Raw genomic sequence first — 25704 nt, forward strand, 5'->3', positions numbered from 1 at the left:
CTCTATATTTTAATGCATTTCGACAGGTGGCTCTGTACTGATATAATCATTATATAATTACACACGATTTAAAATCAGATATAGGATTGTTTACCTAAATTACTTACACATTTATTTTCTTAATTAGCATGCAAATACAAGATTGACGGCCCTTCCTGTTACGTAGCAGTATCGAAAACCTTTCTTGACATGTTGATTTGATCGATATGGGAAGGGGATCTTAAAATTGCCTTTTTTTTCTCGAAGAAAAACTATGAAGGATAATTGATCTCCCTTTTCTGTCCCCTTCTTTTATGTTGCCTCACCTCTTTTCCTTTTGTATTATTCGGAAATCATGGGGGATGGTCGCCCCTGACCATTTCCCTTCCACTCTGACACTGCCCTGACTAAATACGAGTGATTTCGATCCGTGTACAATGTATTGGGCATCTTCCTTATTGTTCACTCATTATAGGCCTATTTTTTCATTCGAATGTTGTTTGCATTTATTTCCTTACCTATATTTTGCCTCCATTATAACCCTTAGAATAAATGCTGCATGAACTATTGATTTTCGATCTTGATTTATCTCGAATTTCTTCTACGTTTGTTTTCCAGTTACCATTTAAAATATTAATTATCAGAAAAATTACCATTCATCTCATGATTAAATGCCACAGCTATCACGATCAAATCAAGACGAATCACGGTCCCTTTTCACAAAGGTAAGTGATCGATCAAATCAATCTCAAATACGGACATCCAGTGACATCTTCATCATCGGTGGTAGTGCCATTCCGAATCAAGCCCTCGATCTAAACACGACACGAAGTTTATTGTTTCTTTTTTTGTATTCTTGATGTATCAGAATCTTCCTTCGTATTGACAAAGGGATGAATGATTCGTCCATACACTGCAAAAAATGTCGATTTTACAATATAAAGGACCAGTCAGCCCGGTATTTATAGTCCTCTATAGAAAATAAAATGTCATGGAACCTGTTTAAACACCTTCCTGGTGATTTCATGTAGGCCTATATAAAGATACCGGGCTGGATGGTGCTTATAACTAATCATAATCCCGTCATTTTTGCCCGGGGGGGGGGGGCACTTCAATGGACGAGTGTATACCACTAGTGCGAGACCATGGGGTTTTGAAAAGCACCTGAATCACTCATCCCTTTATCAACACGAAGGGATCGGAGATTGTTATACAGCAGGAAACTACGGTGTTACAACTCCGTGTCATGTTTATTAGGGTTCCATGACATTTGCTCCGGCGACAATCGCTCCGCTGTGAATTTTACACACTCATGGATTCAACCCTGGATTTAACACTATACCCCATCCTAAACCTAGCATTAAATCCTATTGCAGCCCTACCATAAACTTATATCTTAGACGAAATAAAGCCTGGAGCAATATTATTGTCACAGGAGCAAATGCCGCCGTGTCGCCGTTTAAACAACGCCCATTTAGAATCAAACATCAAACCAGGGAAGTGGGAGAGTATGGACCGTCGTTGTTTTAACGCTATAATCGGCGATGGCTCATGCTGTATGGTGTAAGCTCAAGCCAAACTGGGCTCCGTAAGACAAAGGTTTGCAATTAATTGCAAATATAAAAAAACCCGCACTGATTGGTTCCCGGTCAGTATTTAAACAGAGTGCGCAAGCAACAATGATCTTGATTGGTCATTGGAATTTAGCGATTGTGTTACGGAGCCCTGTGGTGTTATATCAAAACATAACATATCTGTTTTTCCTATATTATGGGCTATGAGCTGATGTTAAATCAGCAGAGACTTTTTATTTTCAGTGAAGACAAGAAATGATAAAGATGGTGCAACTGGTTTTCTATAGTTGAGATTAATGGAATCAATCAAAATCTTTGACAGGATCCAGATCAAATAATGCCATAATAATTGGTAGTGGTTCTTTAAGGCTCATTGTTACGGACAAGTTGCCCCATCAGCCGAGCTGATGAAAGCCTTCACATCTCCGGGTTCGATTCCATTGTAGTCACCGCACATAATGAACCTAGAGATTGTAATAACAAAATAACAAAAGTAATATTGTTGATGATAATAATCTGACGTTCTACTCCTTCTCTTTTCAACATCTACAAATACAAATTAATCCCAATATCAGGCCAAACATGAGCTTGGCAAAATGGACGGCTGCCCTATTGCAGCCTTTAGGGGCCGAGGATCGAGTAACATTATTTTCAGCCCTCATTAAAACGCTGTAACCCCTCGACCCTTTTAGAGGCTTATCTACTCCTTTCCACCCCTTCATTAATTTTCTTAGAATGTTCTACATCCCACCTCCACGTCTCCGATACTACTACTAATACCATGACTACTACTACTACTACTACACTTTTAACTATTTTTAATAAGCTCACTACTTTTAAATACTGATAACGGCAGGCCATTGGCAATATTGTATCAATCTAAGATACACTTACTTATTCCCTTCGGAATCAATCACTTGGATCTGATGGATGAAGAGTTCAGGTCTCTCGAAGGCCTCCCAATCCCACCATTTGTACCAGTCTGCGTCATAGTCCCACTCGAAGTATAGGCTTACCAAACCCTCAGTATCATCAGGACCAACGTCATAGGGCGTCATATACACGTATGCAGTGTTGGTGTAATATTCGGTAGTTTCGCTGTGAAATATTAATGGAAAGATCAACAGAACAGCTTTGGCAACGCTTTTTATTAAAATGTTAAAAAAGGCGAAAGAGGGCAATCAGGTGTAGCTTAAATCAAAGTTCCCCAGAGCTATTATCCGTTTTGAAAATCTTGGTGAGATCGAAAAATGTCTCTGCCGTGAATCGAACCAGGGCCCAAAACCAATCTACACCTGATAAAGGAAAAATAATTAGTGAGGTTGAAATCTGTTGACGGCCAATCGGAAGGAGTTCGTCCAAACCTCTAACCCGTGTGTGATCTAGTCGTTAGGGCACCGGCGACGTTGTAAGTTGGGAGCCCTGGTTCGATACCCGGCAGTCGGACATCTTTTCGGCCTCACCAAGATTTTCACAGGGGAAGATACTTTGATCTGGGGAACTTTGATTCAAGCTACGCCTATTGATCTCTTTCCCCATTTTTTTCACAAATGGTGTGTGTGTGTGAGGCGGGGGTCCCGAGGAGAAGGTTGCACCTTACTCCACCATCTAAGTCTTGATCAACCAATTTGCGTTACACGATAATTTATTCTTGTCCGTCCAAGCCTGCTCACTTAATCTTATCTTTCTTTCCACCCCCTATTTTGTATATGAAACCAGCATAAATGCTTAAGAAGTGATATTATGCGAATTAAAAAAATACAGGAAAAGCGGAGGGGCGGGCGGACTACACCATAACATTGTCCTCGGTAAACATCTACATCAAGGATATACTTTTAAGGACACATACGAATGAAGCATACTTACGAGGTGAGAGCGATTTTGGATGATTGTGCATTGTTACCCATGAGGGTTATGTAGATCAGTCCTTTAGCATCATGGGCTTTGCGATGATCATCGAACTTGAAAGTGAATTGATACTGGTAACCTGCGACAAGATCGAAGTTCGTTAGTCATGGAGCCAACATGAGTAATGGGGGCGTTGAAAGAAACCCTTACGTCCAATTCTTAATACACATGTACAGCCCAATGTAAGTCTAAATCAAGCGCAAATCATTTGGATTAAACGCAAGTTTGTTCTTTTGGGTTCAATTGCAACCAGTGTTTTCACAGATCCAAAACTAATTTCCTGAAACTGAATCCTAAATTTCCCAAAATTCATAGTCGTTTCCTAAAATTTTCAAGTTTGATTTTTAACGAATCTCGAACAATGTTAAAGCAAGCTTAAACATGGTCCAAGTGAACTAAATCAAGGAATCTAATTTTTTTTTTGTCCACGCCCTTTTTAAAAGTAGGAACAAAATTATGAAATGTGAGGGCGGAAGCGTGAGCGGAAAATTTTGAGCTACCTATGAGACAAACAATTCTTTAAATATAACATGAATATTGAAAGTTGTTACGTTTAATTGTTGTTTGATTGTAATTTTCGGATTTCCCGAAATTACCTGGAATGTTTTCATTACCTGAAAATTACCTGAAAATGATCAGGATTTCCCAGAATTCGGGTAATTTCCAGTGGAAACACTGATTGCAACTCAACTTTGTCTCAACGCCCTAGGATGATTGATTTTGAAGACTTACCATTGATTTGAAAATGATGTTAAGTTTCTTGTAACGCATGAATAGAAAGACCTTTTTAATTATCTCACTAAAGGGATGCTCCGGGCTAAAATATTTATACCTAACTAAATATAGTAAAATTCACAGAGCAAAATGCTGAAAATTCATCAAAATCTGATAACAAGTACTAAATAGCGAAGTTATTGAATTTTGAAGTTAAGCAATATTTTGCGAAAACAGTTATATATGCACGTCTTCATGAATATTCATTAGGTGGACTGATGATGTCACATCCCCACTTCAGTTCCCTTTTCTTATGCTATACGTGAAATCATATTTGCTTCATTGTTTCATTCATGCGTGAATGATATGTCTTCCGTGTATTGAAATAAGTTGCAGCAATGAATATCTAATGCACTTAATCAGTCCAGTGATTTGCTTTCTTGGAGGGAAAATTTTGAATAAACCTAATTTTATATAATAAAATACAAAAGAACAAGTGGGGGATATGACATCATCAATTTACTCATTAAATATTCATAAAGACAAGCCTTGAACTATTTCACCGGAATAATGCAAAACTTTAAAATATAACTTTATTATTCCTTGTCCGATTTTGATCAAATTTTTAGTGATTTGTTTGTCTCATTTGTCGTTATCTGTTCAAATCATTATTATCCTCAGCCTGGAGTATCCCTTTAACTTGTTTCCAATAAATGCGGATTGAAATGACACACTATGACACATGGACACACACAAACACTATGGCACGTATTCTGAAGTTGGGTTTAACTTAAACTCAGGTTTGAAGTTGTGGTTTAAGTATGGATAGCCACTTGTTACATAAATCACTAACAGTAGAGATATCATATTTCAGCTCATTGGCTCCCAAATCATTCATTATTGTCTAGGAAGCATAAAATAGATGATTGTCTTCACCATTGAAGAATCAGGAAAGAGCACAGTAAATATTAGAAATATACAACGTAATAAAAATTTTGACACTTTTGGCTTCCCATAATTTTAGCACAGAGTGTGTCCCACACTACTCTAGTGTGTGTGATAAATTTATGTATTTAATAAATTGCGTGTGTCATAACTATGTCTGTCACACACAACTAGATGTAACATTACTATGGTTACGCAGCTAGGGACCGATTTTTTTTTTCAGATGACTCACTCAGCGAATTTTACTCTCATTTATATATTTTTTTCTTTCCAAAACTCATTTGAATAAGTCAACTTACATTAAGATTGTTTGCATTTGAACCTACCATCACTGTCGGTTAAAATTAACTCGTTGTAAAATGAAAGGGGATTTCTTAACAATGGAAAAATCCTTAATGTTAACAACGAGCTCATGGCGCAAAAGACACAGTGTCACGCATATTGTTCACAGTGTGGTCTATGTAAGAATGTGACACACACACACTACTACGTTTCTCAAATCAGTGTGAAGTACTGTGGACACCTCGAAAGTATGCGTTTTCACAGTGTGTTCACATTATACACTATATAATGAACTCAAATTGAACAGCATGAAGATACAATTCATACTGTGGATACCTCGAAAGTGTGAGTATTTATGTGTTCACATTGCGGACTATGTGAAAATGAGATTAACATTGTTAAAAACTCATATTTGACAGTGTGGATGTGCTTTCACATTGCGCTCCACACTGTGAACACACTGTTTAACATAGTGTTATGCACTTTGTTCTTCCCAGCAGGGTGAGGTTGGTTAAAACAGTTTGAGAGTGTAGAAGAATATATTTCAAGAAGTGCAACAAGATCAAGATATCAGAAAACAGAACAGTGTAACGAAATCAATGGCAAATGTGGAATAATCATATTCATGATATTGTGTCGTATATTTATTGATTCTTATAAATACCTCTGATGAGGACACACAGACAACCCACCCACACACACCCCTATTGACATACCGCCGTATGGTTCATCTTCATTGGTATTTATCTGATACATGAGGTTTTCTCCTCCTGGATAGCCAGAGGGTGAGTGCCACCCCATAGGGGCACAATGACTGGTGTCGAAACACAATCCCAGGTTGTAATCGTCGTGATCTCGCGAGCATTTGAAAGCTAGGTATGGACCCTCAGGAGAGCTGATAGATTCCTTGAAATACTCGATGGAGCGGAGGTGATTACAAGCTACAAACTGACAAACACCTAAAGAATTAAATGATACATACAAATTAGAGGATGATAATGATAATCACAACAATAGTACAAAAACTAGAGGCTTTCTTTATCTGTGAATTATCAGTTATACCATCGAATGTTATGATACATGTATATAATGATTTTGTATCGCAACCTTTTGTTGGAAATTAATAAATACGAATTTCACATTGAATTCTGAATTCGAATATTTAAGTACGAAGGGGGTGAGGGAGAACGTGGCGTAAACACTGGGGAAAATATTCTTAATAGTCGCGAGGTAGTAAAACAAAAGTTTTTTTTTCTTTCAAAATCTAAGTTTCTGACAGATTTTAATCTAATACTCAAAACGTATTTTCATATATTATCCGTTTCCTTTTCATTTTCTTTCTAGTCTCTCTCTTATTTCTTTGTTTTTTTGTCTACATATTTATTCATTTATCTAGATATTTATTTTATTTTCATGTTATTTTTAATTTCATTTATTTTTATTTTCTATTTTTTATTCATTTTATTTTTTTTATTTTTTTTATATATATATTTTTTTTTTTTTTTTTTTTGGGGGGGGTAAAAGGCCCCACAATTTGAAATCGTTGGACATCCACGTCCACACTTGTATAGGCTATCACGGTCGGGAGACAATACTGGACTACCTGTGTAGATGATGGTGACGATGAGGAAGATGGTGATGATGGCGACGATGGTGGCGATGATGATGATGATGATGACGACGACAACGATGATGGCAATGATGATACTTGCCCCTTACCTTCATAGAAGCCGTCAAGGATGATGTCCTCTATCAAGCTTGGATCACAACCTGGTTGATCATTACCGCCATTAGGATAAAAGTCCATGTGTCCACACGGGGCATACATGCCATATCCTACATGAATTATATTTAATAAGAGGCATGCATGTTAAAGGTCAAGTCCACCCCAATAAAAAATATTGATTTGAATCAATAGAAAAATAATCAATTTCATCAAAATTGGATGTAAAATAAGAAAGTTATGATATTTTAAAGTTTTGCTTATTTTATCACAAAACAGATAAACATCTCCATGATCTCAGTGATATGCAAATGAGAGAGTCGATGGAGTCTCTAACTCAATTTCTTTTTATTTTTATATTTCAATTATTATACAATATTTCAATTTTTACAGATAGGACAATAATGACCAACTTGAATGAACCATAAAAGGATTTTTAAAAATTGCAATTCAGTGAATTCAGTGAAGTTTAAAACATTGTTTCACATGACAATGAGGAGAAATTTGATTATTTCATGATATGAAGTTCAAAAGAAATAGTGAATGAATTATGTCATCAGTCCTCTAAGTTACGCACAGCTTTGCGCACGGCTGGGATATGTTCTTCGGTCCTTAAATCAATCACATAGCACAAGAAAGGATCACCAGTCGGGCGTAAAGTCATTCGTATCTAATAAACAGCTTTATGAAACACCCACCTTGATGTGCATATAACTGTTTTGCGAAATTAAGCGAAACTTTAAAATGTCATAACAGTACTTTTTCATTTTACAAACGATATTGATAAAAAAATTCAGGTTTATGCTTGTTGGATTTTTCTCTTTTTATTCAAATCAACTTTTTGTTGGGGTGGACTTGTAATTCCATGAATTATGGAACATTCTCAATTAAAATCAACTGTGTCGTACATCTCGGGTTTATTCATAAATTTTTGCAATTCAACATTTAAAATTCAAAACAAAATTCTACAGAGAGGAGGGAATGCTTTAATTTGCTGGATTTGACAATAATAATAATAATAATAATAATGATAATGATGATAATAAGGATAAATACTACTACTACTGCTCATGATAATAATAATGATGATGATGTTAATGATAAACACAGCATTTATTATGCTCCATCTATCTAATAAACTATCCCGAGGCGCAGATGATGATGATGATAATAATAATAATAATAATGATAATAATAACGATAGCAATCATAATTGAACGTCAACCACGAATTTCCACGATTTCCGTCGTGTGACTGCATGCGACATTAGATAGCAAGCTCATGAAGTTCCCAACCTACCAAAGTTGTACAGAGGATCAGTGTCGGTATGGATGACGTCGACATACGCTGCATCGCTTGGGTCGAGACGGACAATGGGATCGGTGTCTTCAAAGTATGGTCCGGCAGGGTCCAAACCTATACAATATAAATATCAGAGGTATAAAATAAAGTGAAATCCGGGGAGGAGAGGGGGGGGGGTTGTGGTGAAAGGAAAATATATCGAATCCTAAGAACATTAGCATGAATAGTGATTAAAAAGTAAAATAACAGAGTTTTTGAAAAGTTTTATTTTCTGACATCACAGACGACCAACTTCTCCATTAAGTCGTGTGATATGAATATTTTTTTTATTCTTAAAAAAACAGACAGAGAGAGAGAACGATTGAATTTATTTGTGCGGAGTGTCATCAGTCATTTTCATACACTCCTCTATAAGAAATATAAGTTTATCAATAATGGACGCATCCGGGATTTTCCAAAGGGGGCATTTTTAACAGAAAAAAATTAACAAGCCCCCCTCCCCCCAAAAAAAGTCAACACTCCCAATTAATGGTGATTAATGGCAGGAAAATTTGACAAGCAAAACAAAAAAGTCCTCACTTGTGTATGCACGTCGTATTCACCAAACAAATATTTTTATGGCTCTTAAAGGGGGGCACTAGCGTACCTAAGGGGGGACTGCCCCCCTGACGAGTCACAACTCATGCAGGGGACGTATCCCTGCCCCCCCTGACGAGTCACAACTGATACAGGGGACGTGCCCCCCCTTTTGAGAAGCCAAATTAATAATTTGTAATGTAAAAATGCAATAAAAACAGACGTGTACCCCCTCTTTTGAACCTGAAGACCTTTTTTTATTTTTTTTTGCTTGTCAAATATTTTTGTGGTAAGAAATCCTTTATTTGTGGTTGAAGACCTTTTTTTTTTTTTTTTGCTTGTCAAGTTTTTTCGCGGACGAAATATCCTACAAAAAAATTGCCCCCTTCTGGAAAATCCTAGGTACGCCAGTGGGGGGGGGGGCACGGGTCGGATGTGCCCCTATATGGATCCACCACTGTTATCAATCGTGTCAGCGTTAAGCTTGACTTAATTAAGATCTTTGCGAAACATCCCTCTGATTCTCTTGAGATGAATAAAATTAAAGAAACACACCTGTTATTCTGGCCACCTGAGGATTAGACTGTCTCTCTCCAGCATAGCCAGATACCTGAGCACCGAGACTGTGACCAATGATGTGGAAACTACTAGCATCCACTCCATATACCAACTGGTAAAATAAAGCAAACAATTACCTTTACTTGTTCAATGTCATCCTGAACTAGTAAAGCGAGCAGAGATTCCCCCCCCCCCCCCTAATGTTAAAAGTCGGTTAGTCATTCAGATACGGATGATCAAACCATTAGTAGATTAGTATTAACTACGCTATGTCTCTTTGAAATATAAATAATTTCTGTCATCCTTACTTGCCAAAACTGTTTGCTATGAATGAGGGTGGGTGCATGCAACGAGCGAAGAAAATAATGAGAAGCACTCACAAGAAAAAGCAGGTGCAATTTTGCCAACCAAAAACAACATGTTCCAATAATTTTTAAAATAACAAAAAAATATTGGTCTATCATTTTCGTCTGTCCCTTCATTCATTTAATCATTCATTAATTAATTCATTTATTATATTATCATTATTTTGTTTGGGGGACAGCATGTCCTCACCCATGAAGTCCACTCGTATGGGCCTATGCTTGTGAGTTATACTATATCAATTTAAATCATGTATTTCTCTTTGATAGGTATTTTGGCACGGCTGGGGGGGGGGGGGTTGTAGTACAGGAATTACATTTTTTTACATCAAAGAAAAATATGTTCACAAAAGCATAAAATACCATCACCTTTCAGTCACAATATCTAAAATCTTGTCATTATATTGATTATACTGGAATGTGATAATAATAATGATCAGAAATAATGATAAAGATACTACTACTCCTACTACTACTACTACTACTACTACTACTACTACTACTACTACTACTACTACTACTACTACTACTACTACTACTACTACTTCTACTACTACTACTACTACTATTACTACTACAACAACTACTACTACAACAACTACTACTAAAAATTATAATATTAAAAAAAAATACTACTACTAATGATGATATTATCGAAATAAGTTAATTCACCTTAAGTTTATCGATGAGCAGGGAGATGTGAGCGCCGACGACACGGGTATTCGCTGCGGATATACCGTATGCCCCAATGGCTCCCCTTTGCCAATCGACCCTGATGACATTGAAGTCGCCCTCTATCAGGAATTGGTCAACCATCTCTCTCATCCACGCCACGGAAGAACTTTGGGTAAATCCATGGGTTATTATCTGCATGAAAATAATTTGGATTCACTTCAACTAAGTCCATGAGGGGATGTTTCACAAAGATTTATTGAGTTGAGTCATTGGCCCGTATTTTGATAGCCTAGCTGGCTTATCAAGCCTGGTGGGTGTTTCATAAAGCTGTTCTCAAGTTATCAAGTTAAGAGCGACTTTAAGAACGACTGGTGATCCTTTCTTGTGGTAAATGGTATATTCATTGGCGATGGTTTGGCACGTACGAAAGGTTCACCAGTCGCTCTTAACTTACGAACAGTTTTATGAAACGGCCCCCTGGGCCCTGTTGTACAAATAGTTACGATTGATCCGATCAATCGTAAATATGGCAAGCCAGCAAAGTCAACATACGAAATGCATGTTTGTTAAAAAAAAATTCTAGATATGAATGCATATCCATAAATTCATTGATTTCTTGACAATTTGGGGTGTTCTCCTTTGATTACAAAGGACATTTTGCAAATTTCCTGTAGAAAAAATTATGACACTGATGGATTTCCATAGAGTTACGATTGATCGGATCAATCGTAACTCTTTGTACAACGGGGCCCTGGTCTATCAAAGAAATAAAATAAAATAGGAATTATATAGCGCACGTATCCACCTTGTTAAGGCCACCGCTCACCTTACGACTGTTCGCGATCCGATTTTAGAACAAATCGCATTTTGCTCATTTTCTGAAAATGTGAATGGAACATATCATTTTATTTGAGGTTAAAATTAATTGAAAGAATAATAATATAACCATTTTGAAAGATTGCAAGCCTTTAAGTTGGAGTAAAGGCCAAATTAGTTTCAAATCGTAGCCAATCGTACGACTGCTATGACGTCATTACGACTACATATTAAATTCGCTTTTATTCTAAGAAGGATGATAGCGTAGTCACAGATTTGAACATAGGTATTCGTTTGATGATTTAGAACATTACAAAGTAAGATATTCCAAGTCTCAATATTAGCATCGATTTCTACTACATTTTATTCTGAAATCGGGTCGCAGACCAATCGTAAGGAGTGCGGTCCCCTTTAGGTGCTCAAGGCGCTTTTACCCCGGCCAAGCTAGTCTACCGATTTCGGCGCTCACAGCGTTTTTGAGGAATTACTATCTGCAGGTACCCATGAGCTGAGTGCAGCACAATGTGGGTAAAGTTTTTGCTGAAGGAAAACGTGTCATTGCTGGTAATCGAACCCACGTCCCTCAGATTTAAAGACGAGAGTCTTAACTACTATAGACCACGACGCCCCCCCCCCCCCCAAGTGCGCTAACAAATATATAGTAGGGTCCACACACACTGCAAAAACTCCGGTGTTGATTTAACACCAGCCCGGAATCTGTATATGTCCACACCAGAGAAGTATTATGAAATAACACCAGTTTGGAATCAAACCGATGCTGTTTTAATACTAATTGGTGTTGTATAAACACCTATCTGGTGTTAGACCAAAACGAAACTGGTGTTGTTTAACACTTGTCTGGTGTGGATATAGATTCCGGGCTGGTGTTAAATCAACACCAGAGTTTTGCAGTGCACTACAAGCATTTGCTTTCTAGTGGATCCCTCCATTTGTAATGTTTACGATAATTTGCTCTTTTATAATACTTTTGTTTTTTTACTTATGGGAAAATATCATTGTACCTTCCTCAATTTATATTGTTGTATAAGTTTCATTTGCAAATGTCATTGTAATTATAATTGACCATTTTAATTTGTTCTGTTGAAAATGCAATAAATCGCATGGATAGAGGGTGCAACGGCAATCTCGGAAAAGTTTTTCACCGCTGCAAATTTTGCTTGAAATTCTGGATATTTGTCCGCGTCCACCATCATTGTCAATGTAATCATCGTTTTGGTGAGTGACTCGGTGTTTATATCAGTCGTTTTTATTAAAACATTATCAGTCGTTATTTGGAGAACCCGACGCCATATTATTTTGCATCTCTCATTCGAGTACTATAACCGTGCGTCCAAGGCGTTGACCCGGGGACCTTCCCCACTAGCCGATCGTCTTTAGTCCGCTAGCTTTCTAGCTGTTGTCAAAGTAGGCACCACCCACTGACCATGCTGACCACGTGATAAAATGTCGTAAGCCAATGGGTTTTCAAGGTATAATGCATCCCTGCTTTGGGCTACTCATTGTTCACCTAGCCCATTCAGAAGCTTTCACCCGCTTCATCATTCCACAGTACGAAGGAAATTAATGGCAGCAAAATAATTGAAAGATCAGATAACGCCAATTCATGAGGACTTACGAATCCTGTTCCCAACATTTGCCCAAAGGAGGCCGTCGATTCTTTCAGTCGCACCGTCTTTGATTGCTTCGCAACCCGACTTCGTTCATAAAGCAACTCCCAAGAAAATATGTCGGACACAAATCAAAACCCCTCGCCGATGTATGGAAAAGGAAAATCTTTTTCCGCTGAAAAGCATTCAGCAAGCATAGGCGGATCCAGGGGAGGGGGGGTGGCGAGGGGCCCACTCCCGACCCCCCTATTGGCGGAGCAAAATAAGAGGAAAAAGGGGAAAGAAAGAAAAGAAGAAGGGGAAAGAGAGGAGGAAACATGAGAGGAGGAAGAGGAAGAGGAAGACTTGGAAAAAAAATATGTTTCATGTCAGTATATAAGATTTTCACTCGCGCTTCGCGCTCGAATTACCTGTTCGATGAGATATTTTTCTTGCTCTACAGACTGAAATTATCACGTTTTAAAGTTTATAAACAAAACATAGCTCAGCTCGGACATCGAGCTTTCATGATTCTGTTTGATTTACAAATTCATGAAAAAGTGCTCTTTTGATGGTATGTTTTATGGTCTGAATATCAACATCTATCCCTCGCGCTGCGCGCTTGCATTATTTGATTTGCCAAGTACCTTACTGTCTTCGTGTATTCCATACAGTTTTTAAAATAACCCTATATTTGTCTGATTGTCAAAACGTATCAGCTAGCGCTGCGCGCTCGCATTTTGATTGGTAAGTTTTGTATACCTCTATATTACTTCTATAACAAACTAACTAAAATACCCTTTTCATGACAGTTTAATTGCTCGTGATTTGCGTTTGCATTATTGTTGAAAAAATATATTTACCCATGCATCCCCATGCATCCTATTCATAATTATCAAGGTGCTGAAAATGTGTCGTTCTCAGGCCTTAATATCAAGAAATTTCGCGCTCTCATTATAGGCTTATTAGATTGATAAATAAGCCCATAACATTTTCATGAATTATTCCTAATAACTGAATTGTCCACTTTTTCAGAATCGAATATCGACAAGTTTCATCTCGCGCTTAGGAAGAGGAATAGGAAGATAGTGATCATTTTCATAATGACAGAAAAAAGAAAGAAATAAAGGGAGAGGGAAAAGAAAAGGAAAAGGATAAAGAGACAAAACAGAGAGAAGGAAAGAAAGGGAGGGGGAAAATAATAGAAAAGGAAAGATAAGGAAATGAAAGAGAGAAAAGAGAAGGAAAAGAAAGACGGAGAAGGGGAAAAGAACGAAAATGAGAAGGAAAAGATAGGAAATGGAGAGGGGGATAAAATGAAGGGGAAGAAAAGAAAGGGGAAGGAAGGGAAAATGAAAAACGGAAAAGAGAAAAGAAAACAAAGAAGAGAAAGAGAGTGAGTTTTTCATAGTAATGGTTTATCTTTTTAATGCATCTGAACAATTGCCTTGATATCCATGGTTTTCACGTCGCGATTAGTTTTAGTTTTGAACAAGGGAAAACTCTTGTCAAAGAATTGAATTAAACGATTGGTTAAAAAAGTGTATGCATCACTAATATTTGCAATACTATAAAGATGATTCCATTTTGCCTAATAAAGGTCATACTGAAAATGTCTTAAATTAAAAGATGGTAGTTGCTGCTACCCTGTTTAGCGTTCAATAATTCAAGGGATAAAGCTACATCGATCTGCCATGGCGCTGCACAGTGGCGGCCGGGCACTCGATCAACAACTGGGCAAAAAAAATAAAAAATAAAAAATCGGAGTATTTCTATTTTCAGATTTCATTTCGAACAACACAAAACGCATTTTTCTTTTTTTTTTCATAACCACGACAAGTTGTTAGGTCTGACAAGTTTGCCAGACGACAAATGTTGAAACGTTCCTGTTCCTCCTGGATCGTTTCCTAATGCATGGTGACCCTTGTTACAACCGATAATGTCGCACCAACGCATAATATCGCAGATTGCGACATTATGCCAAGAGTGTCCGACGCATAATGTCGCAGTCAACGCATAATGTCGCAGTCAACGCATAATGTCGTAGTTTTTCTAACGCATAATGTCGCAGCAAAGTGTCAACGCATAATGTCACATGTCGCAACGCATAATGTCGCAGCGGTGTTTTCTTCAGGACTCGAGCTACAGATAAGATATAAAATATGCTTTCACTAAGTATTTTGAGACACGAGAAAGAGAATTAAGTGATTTGGAAATCAGGATTACTCATTGTATGGATATTTATCGGTTTATTGCCATTTCGTCTACTGCCTTTTCCCCACTATCGCATGGTCTGATATCATTTCGTCTACCATTAGTTAGTCAAGAACTATCAACATAGTCTAATAACAATTTCGTCTAATTACCATCTCGTCTAATAGCCAGTTGGTCTAATAACCGTTTTGTTTATTATCATTTAGTCTAATTGTATTTTTTTCAATTGGTCCAATATCACCACGTCTATTACCTTTTGGTCTAATAACCACTTGGTCTACTCTCATTTCGTCCATGTTCCATTTGGTCTGACTTCAGTTGGTTCGCTATCACTTTGTCTAAACCCATTTCGGCTAACAATTATTTGGTATCGTTGCCATGGGTCCAATCACCATCTCGTCCAATCATCATTTCGTCCAATAGGCATATTCATTTCATCTTATAACCATAATGGTCTACTGGCACTAGACCTCTACGGTGACTCTATGTATCATTGCCGACTTGTTGCAGTACTACTCCTGATTTGTGGTTCAGATCAGCTCGCGAGCGCAAAAAAACGCCTTTACCATCCGCCGACAGGGCATAGGCGGATCCAGGGAAAGCCCCCCCCCCCCCGCATAAAAAAGGAAGGGGAACGAAAGAAAAGAGAAAAAACGGGGAAAGAGAGGAGGGAAAATGAGGAAAAATAAGAGGAGACATAAGAATGAATAAGATAGGGTGAGGTGAAGACTTGGAAAAAAAATATTTCATGTCTCAAAAGAGGCGCGATAGCTCAGTCGATGAAACAGGGGTTTCTGATTCCGGTGACAAGCATTTGATTCCTAATTGGTGCGTTAGTATCCCTTGGTAAGGCATAATAGTCATTATGCCTATCAGGTCCCTTGTAGAGGACCTTAAGCCGTCGGTTCTCTGGTTGCTTGCTTACAAGCATTCATGCTTAGCAACCAGGAAAAAAATCACCATGTACTATAAAGGCTAAAATTTTCGCTCGCGCTTCGCGCTCGCATCCACATCCACTTCAGAATTTTCATGCATATAGTGCTTGAAAAAGTGCTTAAATTTACCCCTTTTCTGACAGGAATATGAAGTATTTTTAACTCGCGCTTCGCTCTCGCTTTATATTTTTATGCTTTTTCAGTTCTGATTTGCTTTGCAAAGTGTATATCGATAATTATTACTATTATTGTTTTTACTATTACGAAGTTATATTTATGCATTTGTGTAAAATTAAGTAATGAAACTAAGTTTTGGGGCTGGCCTCACACACAAGCATTGCTTATTTTCGGCTGCCCCTCCGTTTTACTCTAAAATACAAAAAAAAATCATTTAAGGCAGCTTAATGTTATCAAATGTATAGGCCTTATTATGTTTTATAAGATGTTATGTTTTTTTTATATTCTTTATTTTTGTGATATGTTCATTATATACAACATTGTGAAACGGAAATAAAATGAAATGATTAAAACATGTATTCAAAACGCCTAAATTCTAGGTCTTAATCTAAAAAAAAATCGCGCACTCAGCACCCAAATTTATTGAGATACGCAGCTTGTTCTATATATTTATAACGTGCTTGAATTATCCAGTTTCAGATTAGAATATAAAAAAACTTCTGCTCGCATCATTAACATCTTGACTAACTAATGGTAGACGAAATGATATCAGACCATGCGATAGTGGGGAAAAAGGCAGTAGACGAAATGGCAATAAACTGATAAATATCCATACAAAGAGTAATCCTGCTTTCCAAATTCTCTTTCTCGTGTCTCAAAATACTTAGTGAAAGCATATTTTATATCTTATCTGTAGCTCGATTCCTGAAGAAAATACCACTGCGACATTATGCGTTGCGACATGTGACATTATGCGTTGACATTTTGCTGCGACATTATGCGTTGCGGCATGTGACGTTATGCGTTAGAAAAACTACGACATTATGCGTTGACTGCGACATTATGCGTCGGACGCTCTTGGCATAATGTCGCAATCTGCGACATTATGCGTTGCTGCGACATTATGCGTCGGACGCTCTTGGCATAATGTCGCAATCTGCGACATTATGCGTTGCTGCGACATTATGCGTTGCTGCGACATTATCGGTTGTAACAACCCTTTCTTGTGCTAAATGATATGCCATGTCGCTGACTAAGAACATGTCCAGTCGTGCGTTATTTGTAACTTACTAACAGCTTTACGAAACACCAACCGGGGCATTTTCTTTTCTTATTTTTTTCTCTTTTTTACCAATTAGTCGAAATTGAAGTAAAAAAAATAGTGGTCCTACCTTTGTATCTCTGTAAGACTGGAAATCAGTATTGTAAAAGTCATCCGGGAAGTCCGTGCTGAGAGTCTGATATTCCTCCCAGGAGGTTGTAGGGATGTTCCTGGTGTTCAGCATAAATTCAGTGCCAATTTCCTCTGGGCTCTTCGGTAGCCAGACAGGACGCGATGGAGGATCACAATACGGTGGATCGTCCGTAAAACAGCCAAGTTCTCCGTAGCATACCGAGTCAGAAGCCCAGCAGACTATAAGCCAATTCATGAAAGATGTATGGTAAAAGTATAATTTGATACATTCATCTGGGAATACTCGCCGCTATGGTTTGAAAATAATACGCTTTATACAATCTGATATGCCAACTGAACTGATCGAGTATTGTTTAATTTTTAACAAAAGTATTGTACTTTAAACATTGCTCAATATCTAATACTCATTGCTGAAAATTAACATTATTTTCTACGCCATTTGAACATTTGCTAAAACTTTGTTTGAATATTGAATGTCGTCTAAAAACGAAACCGAGAAGAATCTGTAATTTACCATTACATATAAATGCAGGGAGAGGAGAAAAGGGGATGCAAAGAATATAGGCCATTATAATTTTCGGCATGAAGGACAAGAGCAAGACTAACAAGGCTATCATGAAATTAAACAGATGCCGACTCCCAAAATAAGTTGATACGAAGTAAAAAAAAAAAAATAGATTGATTAAAAAACATAACAATCTCCATTGAATAAATTTATTGCAAAATACATTAATCCCTGGCTGTTTTTTTTAGGAAAACCGTCTATTATTTTCTTCTACAGTTGCTCCATACATACATACATTTAATATTTATATAGCGCCTTTCCATTAACATGCTCAAAGCGCTTTACAATTGTATGCCAAAAAGTAAATTCTGCTCTCCAAGTGCTTACAAAAAATATAGAGGGGATATCATTGAGAAAACATTTGTCTTTAGCTTATTTTTGAATACTCGTAATGAATAAAACAAACGGATGTTGATAGGGAGACTATCCCAGATACTGGGACCAGTGAAGCTAATACATTGCTTACCTTTCTTGTAGTTCATTCATGTTAGGAATTTGTAAACAAAAAGGATCTTATGAGCAATGACCGACCGCATATAGAAACGTTGTTAGCCCTAACAATGCGCTAACAGAGGCCTTGTTACAACTTGTAATATGGCAGTGATACCCAACGTCACAACAATGCATTACTTACACATTGAATAAATGTTTAGACTTCACAATCCGAAATATGTGACTGGGCTTACTGAATTTACTCGTTGAGACATTATTAGTGACGAATCTAGTTCGACACCTATAGTTCTGACATATTCAGCAGCTTGAACGATAGAATCACCGATTCACAAATAAATATGGTCAGGTAATAAGTAGTGCTTAAGTTTAGAAGAAAATTATTGATCAATAGAGTTTCTGTGTTTTTTGTTCATTTAAGAGTAACTTATTTCTTATCATCCATTCGTTAACTTCCCGAACACATTTCTCCATCATCATGATCATAGACACCAGCACGTCAATGGAATTCAATATTGTTGTGCCTTGGAATGTCCCCAAGTGGTCTTAAATACAAAGTGAAGAGTAGAGGTCATAATACGGAACACTGAGGAACTTCGTATTGCATATTAACCCTCTGCGATAATTGGTTATCCAATTGACACTCTGAATGATCGACCATCCACATGCGACCGAACTCAACTACTATCTATTAGACTAAATTGATAGAAGACTAATGGATTTAGCCTATATGGTGTTAAACTATCAGAAGCCTATATGGTGTTAAACTGTCTGAAAAGTAGACCAACTTCTTGTAGACTAAGTTGATAAACCGTTATATCGAGAAACTTTGTATAAATCACACTCACCAGACGAAAGGGAAAGCAAAATTACAAGCAAAGTGCTGGATATCATTCTCTCCATCTCGACAAGTAAGACGTTTTTGACGTTCGACTTCTCGGGAGCAAATGAATTATCAAAAACTGTTTCATAATTTATATCAATGAAGTTCTTATGAGACGTGTTATCGGCGTAGAATATGATTGAGAGTAAACTTTGTGAGTACCGCACCAGATGTTGCAGTGCTACAGTCACACCAAAGTAACTGACTCCAAACCGACCGATGAGAACACCATTCGAAATAAAGTACAATAGCTTTGATCGGTTTGGATCGAATCGGTTACGTGTGGCTGTAGCCTGAAAAAGTAACCTAGTAGTAAGGAGAAACGGAAAACTACAATCGACGTGAAAAAGAATGATGAACTCTTTATACAACTACTGCCATGCCTACCCGGCATGTCACTGGGGCACTGGACCTCCCACATGTTCCACTAACACGAAAAAAAAACGTACAGGAGAGAGAGTGAATATGATATCGCTTCCTGAATATCGCGTAAAAATCTGTCATAATTTAAAATTTTCATTTTAAACAGATATGATTTTCCATGTTCGTTTTTCTCGAACGCGAATTATTTTTTTTTGCATGCGCCATGTTGTGCTTTTTTTTTTTTTTTTTTTTTTTTTTTTGGGGGGGGGTCATTAGGCCACTGCTAACTTGACCTTGTTCTATAATAATGGGGTGGACTTACCTTTCGTAGCTCAAGAAAATTTTAGCCCGCGGATTGCCACTGAAAGTATGATTAATTTTCACAGTTGCCTTTTAATGACGTTTATCATTATTATATAGGTCTGTGTGTACATTCAGCGTTTTTGTGATAATGGAATTGATAGACACAGGAGAGAAGGAAGATATGAAGAGGTCAAGAGGAGAGGGTGGGGCAGAGGCAGAGGAGGGCAGGGAGAGAAGGGGAGGGAAGGAAGGAAGAGAAAAAAAGAGAGGGGAGAAAGAGAAATAGAAAAATAGCGAGGAGAACGGAGAGTGGTACATCCGAATCGCGGGAAAAATAAAGTTGAGCATATATAGGTGGTGAGATTAAAACAGACAATAAGATCAACAGACACGCACCCACAACCACACCCACACCAACATCCTCGTCAATGAATCTGCGCAGTACCCGTCCATTAAAGGTAATGATTTCCTATCATGCACATGCAGATTTACACTATGTCTAAAGCTTTGGAAAAAATTCAATAATGTGAATTATACTGTATATTATATCTTACTTTAATTCTACAAAAGTGTAGAAACAATTCATTCTTTTGTTTTCATCCCTTGATCTTTGGCGAAAATTTGAGTGTTGTTCGTTTCTTCAAGACATCTAGCACCACTCGATAATGTTATTATCTCTTTTAAAAGATCACTATGAACGTAATGATATAAGTTAAATGATTCATCCGTAAAGCGCATAGAGTTGATGGATAGCATGGGATATATAGATGATATTATTGTTATAATTATTATTATTATTGTTATATTATTATCATCATCATTACTATTATTATTGTTGTTGTTGTAAAGATAATAATTTTTATCATTATACTAGAAAACATTAAGAAAAAAATTGTATATGACGCATAATATAATTTTGTGTACATCTCATGCTCTCAGAATATATGTCATATGACAGAAGGATAAAATGTACGCCATTATTTCTATGTCAGTCGTGACGGAAAAGGGCCAGACCAAAATGCATTTTTGTCTCGCCTGCATAGCAGAGCGAGACTATAGGCGCCGCTTTTCCGACGGCGGCGTCAACATCAAATCTTAACCTAAGGTTAAGTTTTTGAAATGACATCATAACTTAGAAAGTATATAGACCTAGTTCATGAAACTTGGACATAAGGTTAATCAAGTATTACTGAACATCCTGCTCGAGTTTCAGGTCACGTGATCAAGGTCAAAGGTCATTTAGGGTCAATGAACTTTGGTCAAGTTGGGTTTTTTTGTTGAATTACTATCATAACTTTGGAAATTTATGGATCTAGTTCATGAAAGTTGGACATAAGGTTAATCAAGTATGAGTGAACATCCTGCCTGAGTTTCAGGTCACATGACCAAGGTCAAAGGTCATCTAGGGTCAATGAACTTTGGCCAAGTTGGGGGTATTTGTTGAATTACCATCATAACTTTGAAAATTTATGGATCTAGTTCATGAAACTTGGACATTAGGTTAATCAAGTATCACTGAACATCCTGTACGAGTTTCAGGTCACATGACCATGGTCAAAGGTCATTAAAGGTCAATGAACTTTGGCCGTGTTGAGGGTATTTGTTGAATTACCATCCTAACTCTGAAAGTTTATGGATCTAGTTCATAAAACTTGGGATATAAGAGTAATCAAGTATCACTGAACATCCCCTGTGAGTTTCAGGTCACAAGACCAAGGTCAAAGGTCAGTTAAGGTCAATAAATTTAGGCCATGTTGGGGTAATTGTTGAATTGCCATCATAACTTTGAAAGTTTATGGATAGAGTGAATGAAATGTGGACATGGGTGTAGTTGACAAGTCTTAAGTCACCGTTCAAATGTCATTTATGGTCAATGAACGTGGTATTATGTCATTACATGAATGGTGTTTTTGTGAATGTTTATTTTATAGTAGTTTTCAAAGTTAGCACTGCTGCTATATTAAATCGCGTAATGCAGGCAAGACTGCCAGAGGCGTTCCACTTGTTATAATATCAACAGCATGATTGTTCATGACCTGCACATTTATGCAACATTTCAATGATCTAGTACAGTGACTGGCAATTTATTTATTGAATATACCCAAACTAAACGGCTTATGTAACAGTCACATCAACTCAACAAGCTAAAGTGAGTCCAGGGCCCCGTCTTACAGAGAGTTGCGATTGATCCAATCAACCACAACTATGGACCGCCATCAACAACTATTATGCATGTTTGTTCAAATATGTTCTAACTATGATTTATATTTATGCATTCATTGTTTTCTTGAAAAGTCACTGTGCGTCTATTGGTTTACAAAGGACATTGTCCAAATTTCCTGTAGACAAATTTATGACACTGATGGATTTCCATAGTCTTACGATTGATTGGATCAATCATAACTCTTTGTAAGACGGGCCCAAGAACCAACCGATGTTCTGTTATTATACATAACGTTATCACATTGGTCGGTCTGGAGCCCGTTGCAGAAAGAGTTGCGTTTAAACGCAAGCCAAAAAATAAATCGCAAGTCCCAAATGCGCGCTGTTGATTGGTTTGAAAATCAGGTTACGCATGATTTTTAGAGTTGCGATTGATTGCAACTCTTTCTGCAAGGGGCCCCTGGAGTCAGGTGCACCGGTGTGACTGACGCATAGGAATGTCAATTCAGGGGCCCGTAACACAAAACCTAGCAATGATCGTAGAACATTTTTATACGATTGATTCCATTGACTACAATGTACAATCAATCGTAAAAATCAAGCGTACGATTAATCGCTAACCTTTGTGTTACGGGACCCAGATGTCTGAGTTTTATTTTGGTTATAATACTGGTATTGTTATACAAATAAAATCATATACTAAATATCGAAATTATTCCATACTGGAAAGAATACAAAGTGCCACAATGTTTGCCACAGTGTGGAACACAATGTGAAATCACGGCACACTATCGAATTTGAGCATTTCAACAGCGTGAACAGTCACACTGCCGAAGTGTGCACCAGTGGCGTACCTAGGATTTTCCACAGGGGGGGTAAATTCGTCCGCCAAAAAAATTGACAAGCAAAAAAAAAAGGTCTTCAACCACAAATGAAGGATCTCGTCCATAAAAAAAATTGACAAGCAAAAAATAAAAAAAAAAGGTCTTCAACCACAAATAAAGGATTTCGTACCAGAAAAAAATTTGACAAGCAAAAAAAAAAAAAAAAAAAAAAAAAGGTCTTCAAGACTCGTCAGGGGGGCAGTCTGCCCCCTCTGCCCCCCCCCCGTAGGTACGCTAGTGGTGTGCACGGTGTGAAAATATGTTCACACTGTTGAATTTAAGCGTTCTAACAGTGTAATATTTTCACATAGTCCACTATGTGAACACACTGTGATCACATTGTGTGATACGGTGTTCTTTCCACCAGGGAATGAAGTCACAATTTCGTTATATTTGTGGTTACACAAATTGTTGGTTGTTCAGTCGTTATTTTCATATCATAATTAAAATATAAAAAGCTAGCCCAAAAAATCTACTGCTTTGGCTAATTTATTTGCACGAGCTCCAATATCAATAATTTATAATCCATTTGTTTGAACTAACTGTTACACTGAAGTGGTTCTCACCATTTATTTAAGTATTTGAATTGATAAACACACAATTAAGATGATATGAGCTTAAGTAGCCTGATAAAATAATATTTGACGGAATTTAAATGTTTGCTTTTTGATACTGCTAATGAGAGTTGTATTATTAGTATTATTATTTTATTTCCGCAAAGAAAAGTATAGATATCAAATTGATACAATGTAATACAACACATTATGTTCATAACAGAGTATAGATTGAGCACCCATTTGACTGCTAGGTTCAAATAAAGTTAACTGAGTTACTGTACTCAATCAAGATAATTTCACTATTTTGATCCAACTATTTTCATAAATTATTTTTATTAGCAATAAGTTGCTGGAAAAAGAGTGATAGCTGGACCAAAAATGTATTCTTCTTCTTCTTCTTCATCTTCTCCTTCTCCTCCTCCCTCCCTCCTCCTCCTACTTTTTCTTCTTCTTCTGGAAGTTTGCGTTTGTTTGCATTGTTGTAATGTTTATAATTGTGTTCGCCAAGGCAGTTGGGGAGGGGGGGAGGTCAATTTTTTTGCATCTCGCCCCTGATCCCGGCCAACTTCCACAATCCACCACTTCCGGGGCCTATACGGTATATTTTCAGTTTGTTGTGCAACAAAAAACAGCTTTTCGTATCAATGATATTGTTTACTAAATGAAAATTTCTTCGACATAACTAAAATAAGTTATGACAGAATATTCTCCAGAAATCGAGCATACTTGACGTCACAAATATTTCAATGGCTCATTGATTGCATTTATACCGAGTATGATGAGGTGGAGACTGTGCGTTAAACAGTGCATTGCGTGGAATATGGAATCCAAACAAACGACCCGGTTTTGTGAAATATTATGAGGTCTTTGGTTAATTCAGAACGATCATCCAACCTTATCAACGCCCCTCATTCATATACCATACATAATCATTTATGAACCGTGTGCTATTCATTTTGTGGAAACACCTGAACGTACATGGTTTTCGAAAAAAGTTTTTTGAATAAATCATCGTAGACACCATACCTGTGATTGCAGTCTTCTCTTCTGCAGATTGGCGGGACGATTTTCATTTTCAGTTATCCCCGATTTCAAGTTTTGTGAATGCTGACGGGCTAATAATCATCAAATATAATTTGGATACATAACATCGGCAATGTATCCAGACATGGGTGTGACGTATACGATTATCTTCTTTTGGCTTGCGTTGAGTATACAACACATATTCTGCTTGTCAGAGGTAGGTTTAAATAAATGCTTAGAAAAAAAAACATTAGTTAAAACATGTATCGACCAACTACTGGTTAAAAGTCTTTCATAGCTGACCTTACAGTCATTTCAAAATTAGCAGTTATGTAATTCCACATTTCGTTCCATGAATTCTTTTAAAGCAATTCGTGATTTTTGTAGTGGATGATGATTTGTTACGTTGAAACTTCGTTTTCATAACTTTGATGACTTTGAGATGTCTGGGAATTGGAAGAAGGGGAGAGGAAACAGGCAGAAAGAAAAAAAAGAAAGAAAGAAAGAGAGAGAGAAAGAAAGGAAAAGAGGGGGAGATGGGGGAAGGGTGGGAACAACGTAGGTCAGATGGAAAGCAATACACGCATAGAACAAAATCAGATTGATGTCAGTTTTTAAAGAAACATCCACATTGTTAAGATCCATCTGCGTTCAAAGTATTTCTACAGTGTGTTCACACAGTTGACTACATGCATATGAAGATATGATTCACACTCCGATAGTGTAAAACTAATCTCACACTGTGGTGATCTCGTCAGTCTGAGAGTGCATATTGTGTTCACATAGTGGACTATGTAAAGATGTGATTCACACTCCAATAGTGTAAAACTAATCTCACACTGTGGTAACCTCGCTAGTCTGAGTGTCCATACTGTGTTCACAAAGTGGACTATAGTTGCAGATATGATTCACACGATTGAAATAATGAATTCTAACACATTAAAGTTAATCTAACACTCTGGTAACCTCGC

The 25704-nt window shown here is 37.2% G+C and overlaps 2 protein-coding genes across 3 annotated transcripts in view; one reads left to right on the forward strand and one right to left on the reverse strand.

The window, feature by feature from the left end:
- On the reverse strand, positions 1 to 19571 carry LOC129278014 (pancreatic triacylglycerol lipase-like). The gene is made up of 10 exons (XM_054914213.2): positions 19406 to 19571; positions 17520 to 17761; positions 10596 to 10790; positions 9559 to 9673; positions 8425 to 8541; positions 7122 to 7238; positions 6119 to 6361; positions 3420 to 3540; positions 2448 to 2651; positions 1 to 2017 (listed from the first exon to the last, which is right to left on the reverse strand). Exons 1-10 carry the CDS (start codon positions 19458 to 19460, stop codon positions 1930 to 1932), a joined length of 1497 nt encoding a protein of 498 aa, XP_054770188.2. The 5' UTR covers positions 19461 to 19571; the 3' UTR covers positions 1 to 1929.
- A 5093-nt stretch (positions 19572 to 24664) lies between these two features.
- LOC129278015 (mucin-2-like) overlaps positions 24665 to 25704 on the forward strand; it is a 52700-nt gene continuing 51660 nt past the window's right edge. For both annotated transcript variants that reach the window (XM_054914214.2, XM_064110427.1), the window contains exon 1: positions 24665 to 24950. In XM_054914214.2, the coding sequence (XP_054770189.2) occupies positions 24867 to 24950 (84 nt within the window). In that variant the 5' untranslated portion in view covers positions 24665 to 24866. The remainder of the gene's footprint in view (positions 24951 to 25704) is intronic.

The sequence above is a fragment of the Lytechinus pictus genome, chromosome 15 (assembly GCF_037042905.1).
Source record: "Lytechinus pictus isolate F3 Inbred chromosome 15, Lp3.0, whole genome shotgun sequence".
Taxonomy (NCBI): Eukaryota; Metazoa; Echinodermata; class Echinoidea; order Temnopleuroida; family Toxopneustidae; genus Lytechinus; species Lytechinus pictus.

Bases quoted from the DNA above. Each gene is read 5' to 3' on its own strand.
- LOC129278014 (XM_054914213.2), bottom strand. From the start codon at position 19,460: ATGGAGAGAATGATATCCAGCACTTTGCTTGTAATTTTGCTTTCCCTT. The intron at 6,362-7,121 runs GTAAGGGGCAAG...TTAATTCTTTAG, and splicing joins CCTTGACGGCTTCTATGAAG to GTGTTTGTCAGTTTGTAGCT. The intron at 2,652-3,419 runs GTAAGTATGCTT...AATATTTCACAG, and splicing joins TCCAAAATCGCTCTCACCTC to CGAAACTACCGAATATTACA.